The sequence below is a fragment of the Chlamydotis macqueenii genome, chromosome 3, assembly GCF_036417535.1.
Source record: "Chlamydotis macqueenii isolate bChlMac1 chromosome 3, bChlMac1.mat, whole genome shotgun sequence".
Classification (NCBI taxonomy): Eukaryota; Metazoa; Chordata; class Aves; order Otidiformes; family Otididae; genus Chlamydotis; species Chlamydotis macqueenii.
The window spans coordinates 96,354,856-96,367,856 of record NC_141558.1 but is presented as its reverse complement, the minus strand read 5'-3'; the positions used below and the strand labels follow the sequence as shown (position 1 = coordinate 96,367,856).

Here is a 13,001-nt window from a genome sequence, read left to right as displayed (position 1 = left end):
GGATCCTTCAGGAAAAAGGGGGTTGAAAAAGAGAGAAATGTAAAATATTTCATACTTACCTGTATTTATTCCTCATTTGCTCCACATCCGCAGCCAACAAAATCATTGTTGCGACAAGCTTAGCTTCAAACCAGTCAGGCATAAAGCAATTTTCTCCTGCTTAAAGATATTTTAAGGTTTCCACAATATTTATAAAATAACTTCATGTTAATTTTTAAAACATTTGTTTTTATAACTTATTAAAATAAATTAATAGCATAACAACAATTAATGTTAACAGGGATATTACTACTAATTTTTTGCATTCTTTTACCTAGATATAAACTAAACTCCAACATAATGGCTTTTCCTTTACGCCTGAAAGAGGCTAATCACATTGGCCTCTATGCTGAAATCAATTTTAGGCAATGTGTTATATTATACAGTAGCATATATTACACAGTAGTTCCCAACAGATTTTTCTATTGCTTTTAAAAATATATTAGCATACTCAAATAGAGTTAACCAAGAACATAACTCTCCTACATTTCATCAGAAACATCACCTGTAATTTTGACCAGCTAAAAGTTATACAAAAAACTAAAACTATTCTGTCAAAAGGAAACAAACAAACAAACAAAACTAACAGAAGTTTCTATTTTCATGGATCTTTGATGCAGCACTACATCATCATACTTATAAAATTGTTTCTTAAATAGTAGTACATAAGGTGGATTTAAGGTTTTTTGACTGGTATGTTTTTGGCTCTGAAAATTTAGAAAGCAAAACACATTTTAGAGGTCCAGTTCAAGCAGCTGGATATGGCTGATTTTTTTTTTCTTTTTTCTCCTCTGCACAGCTACTTACAAGATAAGATTCATACCAAACCAGGAAATTACAAACATCACTTTTTAGAAGTGAAACACAGATGTTTGCCTTGGAATTACAGATAATATAAACCAAGGACTAAAAAAAAAAAAAAAAAAACTTCAGGAAGGAGTACCTTGGAATATCAATAGACAAAATTTGCTTGCAACTTTTCTAACCAAAAGACAATCAAGTAAAGTTTCCCAGGCTGCAGGAACCTTCTGAACCTACATATCATTAGTAAATTCTGGCCTAGCTTTCATATCTCCTATAGGTATAACACTTTAAAAGTGTTAAGTTTTGACTTTTGACATTATAAAACTACATAATATTTTACAAGTACTTAAGTAGCAGATAAGCGAGTACGATACAAAAGTTAAAGTATTGAAAAAAAATCAATTTGTCATTCCTTTCAACGTATCTGAAAGAAAATTCTAAAGTAAAAAGTTACAATAACTTAAAATGTGGCAGTGAATAAAGTCCCTTCAGAATTTATCTCCCTGCATATACAGCATACAAAAATACCTTCCTTTGTTATAATGTGTGGCAACTCATTTGCTGCAAGCAGCCCAAGATCAAAATAACATCGTTATGCAGGAAGACGTGTAATGAGCTGCCAAGCTGTGTAGCTCTACAGCATCTCTCTCCATAAATACACTGCGTCTTTTTGCAAAGCTCTGCTGAGAAAGGCTACACAATCGGTATCTATCCACATTCCCTTCTGCTTTCCTCTGCCCCCATACTCCAGCATTTTCACACGTCACCGGAAAAGTAACAGAAGAAATCTAATGGACAAGCATCAGTGCAGAATTAAACCTGAATATTAAGGCTTAACTTTCAATTAATACTTCAGGACTATATTTTATGAAGGAAAACTGGAATTAAAAAATAAATTCAAACTTAAGAATCATTAATATCACAAACTAGGTAAATTTGAACAGGTATAATATAAATAAACAAACAGCTTTTCTAAAATCCAAGAGATTTTTGTAATGTTTTTGTTTAAATTCTCTTCAAAATCTTTTTATATTAATAAGCATTTAACTTACTTTCAGATGCCGGTGTCTTAAGGTACTCCCTCACAAGACTGCGTACATATTGACATAACGATGACGTCTCTTCATGTTCAAAATCAGAGGTTATAGACTTTCTGAAGCATCCGTCATTTGCTTGCAACCACCTGCAAAGCTAAATTAAAACCAGTACGTTACCACCTAAGCATACCTGCCAGCTCCGTACTGACATTCCTAACATACCAGTACACTAAAGCACTGTTAAATATGAGCTGTAACATCAACAAAATCACACCATGAAGGACATTAACTGTATCTACCTTGAGGCTTAGCAGACTATTCCACTCTAACACTGAAAAATGTTCTTCCAGAGAGTAATTCAGAATACCCAAAAAAAAAAAAAAGATTATTGGTATCAATATAAGAAAAACCCCAGCTCTTAAAAATAAGGAAGACTAGTAAAAATTGCTTTATTTCAAAAGGACTTTCCACAGCCCAGTGCTATCTAGCAAGAATTTTTTTCAACTTTTATGCCAAAAATCAACAGAATAAGCTGCAAAGCGCAACATGCATAACCAGAGGACACTATGCAAAAAAAAAAAAAAAACAAACCCTTATCGTTATATTGCTGTACAACTAACCAAAGTTATGGCTACATATTGAGTTGTCTCCAGTATGTCCTAAATATAAAATTATTTCTTCTGATGCTTTTTCATAGCATTTTTCATCTTGCAAGGACATAAAACATACACCCTCTGGATATTTAAAATTTACAGTCTCACTCTACACGGTAGGCACATTTTTCCCTTTGATATTACCCTGTTATTCCTACCAGTGCAGGGTTCATCCAAATAACATGCAAATCAGAGGCACCTCTTACACCATTTTTCAGTCCATATACTGGCCCATTTAGAAAGCCTCAGGATCCACATTATCTTGGACAGTAATTTCAGAACTAAAAGAAGGAGAAACATGCACCATACTCGCAGACTATTCTCTCTAAAGAGATAGTAAACTTACAAAATAGAGTTCTCTTCCATTAAATAAAATTTTACAACAGGTAGTTGACAGGAAATGAGAAGGAAGTAGCCACAAAGAGAATACATAAAATATACAGAAATAACTGCCTGTAGAATCCAATGAGCAAGAGCAGCTTCAGCTGAGGATGTTACATCCACCTGGTATCCTTAATAAAAGTAGAGAAAGAAGCCCGAGTCATGGCTCTGTGGATTCCAAAGATGCCCTGCTTCACACTCTCTCCATGAAGATAGCAACAATCTAGAGAAGTGAGCATGGATCCCCGATGGGAGAGATTACAGATACTAGTACAGGTTTAACAATAGTGATTTTAGTTCCTATAATCTTGGCAAAGGATGCAGAAGACTAGGATGGTGATGAACACACAGAAGTAGTCTCTTAAAGGACCAGTATTCAGGGATGAAAAGTCTGAGTAAGATCTAATTCTGATTTGCATTTCAATACGGTTACACCCAACAGCTGCAATACTGAGAGGAACTCCAGAGAACTCCATGAATACAGGCTCTGAAAGAGTTCAAAAAACCTCTGGCTCAAGAAAGAGCATTTTCTTTGGCAGAATTGACAACTTCTCCATGAAGAAAGAAAAAGTTCTATTTTTCTCCCTGCCCACCTTACCTTCAACCAGTTAGAATTCTTCCACTTTAAATCTGTTGAATAATTTGTTTAGGGTTAACATTAACTCATCTACAGAATTAAAAATAAATAAATAAATAAATGAGATTTAAAAAAAAAAAAAAAAAATCACAATTTTCAAGTGAAACATAAATCCATTGGGACTACACATCCAGAAATTCCAAAATGTACCAATGAAAAACTAGATAGTTATTTAAACATTAAATCAGCAATAATAAACCATGTTTTTGCATAGGTATTAAATGCTTGAGGAACATAAAACCAGCTTCCTTTCTCACCTCCATCCATAACATAGTATCTCTCCTTAGGGACTCCTCTTGTCTAAGGGACAGAAGAAAGCTTGAAATTTCTGGGAGGGACACTTTCTCCTGAAGAAGTTAATCAAGACACAATAGTTGCCAACATAATACAAAACAGGTAACATCTATATAACCACTCAAGAAGTTTGCTGTCATTTGGCAAAAGTTTCAGAAAAAATATATTGAATTTTTCCTTTCCATGACAGACTAATTTTTTGCATTTTTTGGACCAATTTATCATTACCAAGGAAGACAATTTTATTTTCCCAAGTATTAAAGTGTATCTGAAAATTAATAAATTACTAGAAAAATAGTGCTATTCACTGATAACACCTTTTAAATGAGTAAAATTCTGCTCAGACAAGTTTATAGCCATAACACAGAACATGGAAGATAGTCTACTCATCTAGAAAGCAAGTATGTTTTAAGACAACCAAAACACAAATACTTAGACTACTGAATAATTAAAGTCTTACTATTTCAACATTAAGACAAGTCCATTTAGTTTCTATCTGTTAAGAGCTGAGTTTATACAGCGGATATCATAGTAGGATACTATTCCATAACTACTGCATGAAAACCCTTCAAGAAAATACCAACTAATAAAAGATAATGAAAAAAATACATCTTATGAAAACCAAAGTTAACAGAAGCATATCCATACTTATGTAGTACAATTCTTTTTAAGTAGTCACTAAAAAAACTGCATATCCAGCAAAATCAGTTGTTCCATGTTGTACTTATCAGTTTACAGTTACAGTTACCTGTAAAAGTGTTAGTGTATTTCTATTACACCATGAAGGAAAAAAAAAAAAAACAAAAAAACCACCAAACACAAACTCACCACATCTGTCAAATGCATAGCTGTTTGAAGAAGATAGCACTGAGCAGCTCCACGCAACAAAATCTGATGTGTAATCATAGTACACTGGAGGACATCTCTGGAAAGAGGAAAAAGATGCACTGTAGAAAATACACACTTGGGAAGTTTAAGTGTTTTCATATATTTGCTAATTATTAACAATTTTCAATATATTAGTAGAATATGTTTGTTAAATACAATCTAAGTATAACACAATTGCTACCTGATCAAACAGCATACAATCCAGAACCAAGACTACTGCTATATACACTTTCAAAACCTGATATTAAAACTTCACTAAGTATACACCTGACAAGACAAAAAAGTAGCATGGGAGGGGGAGCACAAAAAAAAAAAACCCCAAACCAAAACCAAAACTAAAGGAACAATCCCCATGATCACATCAGTTCAAACTGATAATTTAATATTTGCATTTCTATCTGTAACAAATATAGTAATAAAATATGTTTGCCACCAAATTCTCACTCTAGCACAAAATTGAAAGAAACCTTCAATGATCTGTTATCAGCAGAGGTGTGTCTGACTTCTTTTTTTCTGTAAACTATTTTCATCCAATATTTCTTCAATCACCAGTAAGATTTTATTTCAAAGCTCAAATTTGATGAAACTGGAATAACTACAGATTTTTAGTGGCTCTAGGAAGTGAAAGCAGACATCTAGGAAACATCAGTGCAATCAAGGACAATATACGTGTCAAGAACTTTTACGTAGCCTTTTATTTACAAGTCTTTCAGTTCCATGGGCTGTCCCATGATACAGCCTCAACTGCCACTAAATAAGGTTTTAACGTAATTAGAAGAAAAGGAAGAAGTTTGACATATATCAGTTAGGAAGTATGGAAGACTAGGGAATAATGATGCCAAAAAAGAAGCGATGACAAAGAACTGAAGTGCAAAACAATCATTTTTTAAGTCACACAGCGATATAAACACATTGGTTCTTAAATTGCTTTCCTCTGTGAATTAGACATAACGGAGACAGAACCCTCCATTCCCATGCATAGCCATCACATCTTCCCAGAAATAACAAACAAGTTAAATCCTGGCTCTCCAGATGTTCAGCACATTTCTTTAAGAAAGTGCTGTAAGAAAGTCTGTAAGAACACAATGCAGCGTACACTTTACCTTAAAGCATGAAGTCCTTCAGTGCCTAGTACTTTACAGGCAGGGATATATGCCAGGGCCATAGAAAGAAACAAAATGGGAACAGCACACCAATGTCTACTTGTCATCTTCTGAACAAACTTTAACAGGAAACTACCTTAAAATAAAAGTAAACAAAACAAACAATCCAGAGTGATTTCTTGCTCTCCAATGCATTTAAATGCCAGGAGAGTGTTATGATTATTTCTGAAAATTAATTGAAAGACAATAGAATAATTTCCGAATTACTTCAAAAAAAAGCATGTTCCGAAGAAGTCTGTCAGTAAGATATTATGATAAGGAGCTAACCCGAAATAAACCCATTTTTTGCTTTGGTGATCTGCACTAATCATCACATTCAACAACAGAATTTTAACTCTGACTGTTTGGAGTACTAGACAATGCCTTTTTTAAGCTGCTACTCAGTCTGTGTGGTGGCAGACCAAAGTACACAGCAATTCAACCAGTTTAATGGATGCTGGCATGGCCAAAGTAAGCCTCAACAAAACACCACAGCTACAATTTGTAAAAGCAGGTCACCCAATCTCAGGGTTGCTAATCACACACCCTCCATTTTGTGATAAAAACATATGCCTTGGGACAGGGCAGAGAAATAGGGGATATATGGCATTACAAACATGTAAGGTGTTTCCTACCAGAACATGTACCTGTAGATACAGGATATTGAACAGAGCTGGTTCTATCCTTATTTAACTCAATTATACTAGATAGTAAATTCTGGTCTGTCAAAGATTGCTCCTTCTTTTCAGCCTACACTAACACCAAAATTTGGAACAGTCTCAGAAATCTTCCTCCATCCAACCTCACAATAAAAGAATTCTTACTCAGCTTCAGACTTGGACTGTCCCTTTGGAATCTCTAACTACACAGGTTGTGACTAAAAAAGTATGGCAAATAGGTTAAAAAAAAAACCAAAAACACAAAACCAAGAAAACCTGAACAAACCCAAACCAAAAACTCCCACCAAAACCTCAAAACAAATAAATAAATAATAATTCTCAAGATTTTGCTCAGCACAGTATTATCTACACTGACAAAGAAAAAAGAATCTGCAAACACTGTTCACCTTCAGAACTTAAGAGTTTGGGTTTTTTTTAATTAAAAAAGTAAGTCTGCTTCAGTTTGCCCCTAAAACAATTTTGCAGCTTAATCCTGCAGCATCCCTCAAAGCCTCTGAAGACCTCTCTCTTCTCTGGAAACTCCAGTGCCACAAGAAGAACTACTCATTTTTTTTCTTTCAAGTAATGTAGGAAAATAGTGGTAAATGTTTACACAAGATCTAGAAAATGGGTCCATGTTTTTTATTTGATTTCTTTATTTAAAAAAAATTGAAACATACCTTTTTCTTCCTCTGGAAGAAGCATGACATAAGTAGCCAAAAACTTCTGTAGCCTCATTCCCAAAGGAGGACAGGCTCCAGTTAACTGCCCTGGTGTCCTGTTGGGTTTTAAAACATCAAATACACAACCGGCATGTTAACAGCTACAAGTAGGATTGCCCCTACACAAAAACAAAGTGCAGTTCAGTGGTTAATTCACTGCAGGGATTGCTCCAACAGACCACAGAGATGGAGTGCATCAGCTTGCATCCTCCACTTATCCCAGTATTCCAGCAGCACCCAGCAAACATATAGAGGATGGGGATGGTCACAACAGCATGACTCTCCCTGGCCACCTACATGGACATGGAAGCAGAACACTCTGGCATTCAAGCGCAGCCTCAAATCAAGTTACTCAGACCTGAGAGTATCTTAAATTGAGCCCACAGTAAGAAAAGGCACTGCCAGTTCAACTCCACGTCTGCACCCACAGAATGACATGGGCCTCTGGGAGCGAGCCGCCAAGGCCCACGGGATGCGATCAGTGGTACACAGCAGAGATGCAACCAGTCTGAGCTGGAGAACAGTGAAGACAAATTACCTACCCAAGTGTGCTAGGGAGCAAGATTATAAAGTTAGTATAAACAAAACTACTGACCAGCACAGAAGGTTTTAAGTAAAGAGGCAAGAAACGCTCCTTGAGACCAACAGAGACAACCTGTGTCGTATCAGGAGTCTCAGAATCCTGGCTATCAAGGATTAGCACAGTTCTCTCTCATACAGGCCAACATTAACCACAACAATTCTGTTTATCCTTGGTATACACAGACATGCATCCTCCTCTACATATCCCAACACTTTCACCAGAAACACAGATACTAATAGCGAAGATTTCTGAAGCATCAGTCCAGCACAGCTCTCACATACACACCGAAAGAGTCAGCACTTGCTTCAACTTCTGACTTGCCCATGGAAAGCATACTGCAGCCAAACTGAGATGAGAAATGCCTAACCAAGATTACATTTGTCCTGTCATGTTTAGATAAAGCAACCTATTTTGACTACACTTTATCCAGAATCCCCCAATCCAAACTGATCAGCAGTTTAATAAGCAACAGTGAAATTTTTTTCCAAAATCATTCTGAACCAGTTCAGACTGCTAGCCGAATCACCCAAGTCATTGCATCTGGCATAACGCTGTGTGCATGAAGTGCATTCAGCACTTTATTCCCCATTCTCAATGCTCTCAGCCTCACATCTTACTCATAGCCACCCACCTTACCTGAAAAACTCTTTTACCTGTCAGGGAGTTCAGAAACACCATTTGTTTATTAATGTGTTTTCCTTTATCCAAGACCTTACTCACATACTCAAACCAGTACTATTAGAATACATTTCTAATAATCAATATATTTATTAAATAAACAAACAAGTAACCAGCGGCTTACCTGCTATAGAGGGAACTTTCTGAGAGGGCATCCATTAACGGCCCAATAATGAACTGATAAAAAGAAACAAGAACAACGGCTAAATGTACACTTGCAAGGCACTGTTACATAGAGGCTAATTAGACTTATTTCACCAGACTTTAAAAGGACAGTGTTGTGGTTTTGTTTAGTGAGGGGGGGCCTAAGGTGGTAGCTTCTGTAGGAAACTGCTAGAAGTTGGTCCCAATCGGGGCTGATCTACGACAGACAGACAGAAAATACAGAACACTCTTGCTAGTAGTAACTAGTAGGAGCAAAAAGTGGAGGAAACTAAAGAGAAGGGGGAGCAAGAGAATAAACAAGCAAAGCCATTTTTTCACTAGGTACATTTCACAAAGCATTGTGAAAGGTGCAGGGAAATAAGAAATCCTATTGGAAAACAGATGGAGAAGAGATATTTAAACAGGAAATAAAAGAAAGACTAGGGGCCAAGACAAGTAGAAAGATTTAGGATGTGTTTTAAGATTGACTGGATTTCAAGTTAGTCATCAAGAGGCTGACCTAATTTGTATAAATTAGAAATGTTAACCTCTGAGGCCAACGGTCCTTCTGCGAAGAAGAGAAGGAAGAAATAATACTATAATATAGATCATTCCTTACTAAGGTGTAGGCCGGTTGAGGATACTAACAAAAAAAAAAAAAAACTTTAAAAAAATATTTCTTCCCACATACGGAATATTTTAAAGTGTGTTTTTTAGTGGGATACAGTAATATACTGATTATGCCACAGAAACATTCACCTTCTCACAAGATTATCTAGCAATGGATCTTCAAAATTCATCCTTGAATAGGAGGTACTATGCACAGACTTGAAGTCTGTTGACCAGTTTATCAATTAACGTTAATGAATAATGTTGGAAAGGTTCAGGGGGCTCTGAAAGTCTGAAGCATCAATCATCCCTCTGAGAATTTCACTTCTGGTAAGAAATTTCAATAAATTGGGAGCCAATTTTAATTAGAGAGCATTAGTTTGAAATAATAGGAATGAATCACGACACCCAAAAATGCATTCCCCTCTAGCCAGAACATTTTCCAAGTAACTATATATTTGACGTTACTTACAAATATTGCTATCACTTGCACAGCTAAATAAGATGGTATTTTTACAGAACACGTCTAATTCCAACACTACTGAGGCAACTAGCATTAAGACATATGACAAATTAAAACATCTGTTTGTTCTGGCAAGTAACAGTAATGCCCTTACCTCCGAAAAATCAAGTGGATTTGGAAGATGCTTTGTTTCATAAAGCTCCAGAAAATGAAGAACACCTTCCTTTGTCAGTGTTTTATTCTCACTCTCAAACATTCGTTTATAGATGCACATGTGCCATGATGGGTGAAACAACCAACAACCTGCCACAAAAGCAAATTTTTCTAAACTGACACAGAAATTACAGTGACACATTAACATACTAACACACAATATACTGACATTTTGGACAAATTAAAATGACTAACAAATGCAAAAACCATGTCCTTGTTCCTGAAACTCTCCTCATCTCAACATTGTATTCACCTGCAACACTTCCACATTAACAGTCTTCCCACTTTCCAAATCTCTAAACTTTAACTTCTAACATCTTGAACTAGCTAATGAGATGTGTTCTGTTTTGCCCTATACAAGGTGACATTACATCCTTCACTATGCTGTCTCAGCACTTATTTCTTCTCTCCTCACTTCTAGTGAGGGAGTTGCGCAGGTAACTTGGCTCACATGACTCACCAAGAATCTCTGGCTTTGTTTTATTTTCACATTAGCTTAGGTAAAGCAAAAGATAGAGTAAAAGGACCATTTAGTTGGGTTTGCTGCCAGAAAAAAATATTTCATGGTAACACAGCAAGTAATAAGCATATGCTAGGATGTCTTCTTGTTGCAACACAGAGCTGAGTGGCACTGCCTGTGCACGTTCGCCAAGCAACCTATGCATATAGCAGACCCACAAAAACCGGAATAGACACCCAGAAAACAGCTAATCTGAGAAACAAAACATAATAAAAATCTGCTACTAAAATTGTAAAGCAAAAAGTGTGACTTAACGACGTACTATTTAGAGGATGTGTTAGAAAACTTGTGTCTTACCTTTTTCCCCTGATACGGCATGCTCATATAAACTGTTCAGTTTTGGCAATACTGGCTTTATGACATGGATCTGAAACACAAATCAGATATAATACAAGTAGTCAATTTATATCTCGAACTTAAGAACTGGCACTTAGTCATGGGCAAGATTTTACTATCAACAGCATTAATGTAGTAATTAACAATATAACTGTGTTTAAATAAACCAGCAATGCCTGTGGAACTGACCCTGGCACTTGGTATGTAACACTCAATCCTAGGTTAGCATTGAAGAAAAACTGATACTTCTGTGCTACTGTATCATAAGAATACTTCCTCATAACCAACCATCCCATTAATCAAAAGTATAATAAAACAGCACAAATCTCTAAAATTAAATATTTTGGTAAATACTATTTCTCTCAGTTACAGGACAATTATGTACAAATAAAATAACTACAAAGAAGTAGTCACACAACTACCACATAATACCATGCAATTACAGAAGCCTCGAGTCAACAGGAATCTTTCTGCCAAGCACCCTGCATGCTGCATCAAACTCAATAATTTTCATCCAAGGGTGCAAGTGCTTTTCTATACAGATACAGTCACCTCTACTGGCAGGAGGTTACTAGGTCACAACAGCTTGATTTTCACCAAGAAACAAGTTACACGTGGTCTTGCAATAAACTGCAAGCCAGGGTTCTCTTTCTCAGTTCAACCCTCTGCTTTAACGAGAATTACTCCAAAGACGAGGCGAGTTCTGAATTTATTCCAAACGAATTACACGTGTGTTTTAAGTATTTAAAATTCAAAATCAAAATATTCCTGTTAATGCTTTCTTAGGCACCCTCAGTCACCAAACTGTAAATATTTTACCCAGTGACCCAGAAGAAAGGTACCGCACACAGCTTGGACGAGCACAGATCATACGGTGCTCCCACCTGGTTTCCTTCCAGAGTTTCCATTATCAAAAGGTAAGTTTCCCAAAACTGCAGGAGTTTCTCATTCTTCTTCGCGGACCACCAAAACAGGCTCGACTCTACAGCAGAAAAAGGAGAGGTTGCTGCTGGGCCCGCACCCCCGCTCCCCCTCTTTCCCCCCCACCCCCGGCCCCGCCGTACCGTCTCCGCCGTCCGGGGGGCAGCGCAGCTCGGCACCCTGCGCGCCGCTGAGGTCCAGGGCTCGCTTCAGCAGGTAGCGGGCCCGCTTTCGGCACAGCCCGTCCCGCTCCGTCAGGCCCTCCTGCACCACCCGCCAGAACCGCGGGCACAGCCGCGCGTCCAGCCCCGACCCCGACCCCGACCCCGGCGGCCCCCGCGGCAGCAGCGCGTCGGCCAGGGCGCTCAACGCCAGCAGCGCCCGCCCGGCCCGCGGCGGCCCCCCGGCGCCCAGCAGCCCGTCCCAGACCCCCCGCAGGGCCGCCTCGTTGCCGCCCAGCGCCGGCAGCAGCCGCCCGGCCACCAAAGCCGCCGTCGCCGCCGCCTCCTCTCCCTCGCCTTCCTCCCGCACCAGCGCCAGCGCCGCCGCCACGCACCGCCCCACCAGCGCCGGCTCCTCCAGCCGCGGCGCCGCCGCCGCCAGCGCCTCCACCGCCGCCTCCGCGCCCGCCCCGCCGCCCACCGCCGCCAGTTCGGCCAGGGCGTCGCGGGCCAGCTGCGCCGCCAGCGGCGCCCCGCACAGCTGCACGCAGTGGCGCAGCGCCCCCCGCACCGCCCGCGCCAGCCGCAGCCGCTCCCCGCACCCCGCCGCCGCCGCCTCTCCTCCGCGCAGCAGCGGCCGGCACCGCTCCAGCGCCACCTCCCAGGCGGCCCGCCGCAGCGCCTCCGCCTCGCCCGCCGGCGGCGGCCCGCCCGCGGCCAGGCGCTGGAGCAGGAGGCGTAGCGCCTCCGCCCGCTCGGCGGAGAGCGGCGTGCTGACGGCCCGCAGCAGCGCGCAGGGGTCCCCGCCGCGGGACAGCAGCGCGTCAGCCAGCACCACCTCCATCCTGCCGCGGCGGGCGAGCGGGCCGGGCAGCGCCGCGCCTGCGCAAACGGGGGTGGGCGGGGCCCGGCCCGTAGCGGCGCTGAGGGGCGGCGGGAGGCGGGAAGCGCGGCGGGTGAAGGGAGGGCAGCATCCCGTGGGTCGGTGGTAGACGAAGCTGGGCGAGGTTTGTGGGCGTCGAGGAAGGGCTGGGGAGAAGGCGCCTGGAAGGCTGTGGTTTCTGAGGTGGTGTGGCGCCATGTGCCCCACGCAGGCCTGGCCGCGCACAGCCGTGTG

At 40.2% G+C, this 13,001-nt stretch overlaps 1 protein-coding gene across 3 annotated transcripts in view; it reads right to left on the bottom strand.

Annotated features, from left to right (window-relative positions):
- Positions 1 to 12,748, bottom strand: part of TARBP1 (tRNA guanosine 2 -O-methyltransferase TARBP1) — a 38,211-nt gene extending 25,463 nt beyond the window's left edge. For 2 of the 3 annotated variants that reach the window (XM_086744173.1, XM_086744176.1), the window contains exons 1-11: positions 11,867 to 12,748; positions 11,687 to 11,784; positions 10,764 to 10,833; positions 9,888 to 10,036; positions 8,642 to 8,694; positions 7,215 to 7,312; positions 5,837 to 5,972; positions 4,674 to 4,770; positions 3,809 to 3,898; positions 1,896 to 2,034; positions 60 to 159 (exon numbers count right to left, since the gene is read on the bottom strand). In XM_086744173.1, the coding sequence (XP_086600299.1) occupies positions 60 to 159; positions 1,896 to 2,034; positions 3,809 to 3,898; positions 4,674 to 4,770; positions 5,837 to 5,972; positions 7,215 to 7,312; positions 8,642 to 8,694; positions 9,888 to 10,036; positions 10,764 to 10,833; positions 11,687 to 11,784; positions 11,867 to 12,728 (1,892 nt within the window). In that variant the 5' untranslated portion in view covers positions 12,729 to 12,748. The remainder of the gene's footprint in view (positions 1 to 59; positions 160 to 1,895; positions 2,035 to 3,808; positions 3,899 to 4,673; positions 4,771 to 5,836; positions 5,973 to 7,214; positions 7,313 to 8,641; positions 8,695 to 9,887; positions 10,037 to 10,763; positions 10,834 to 11,686; positions 11,785 to 11,866) is intronic. The other variant, XM_086744175.1, reaches the window with a different exon arrangement.
- Positions 12,749 to 13,001: the final 253 nt, after the last annotated feature.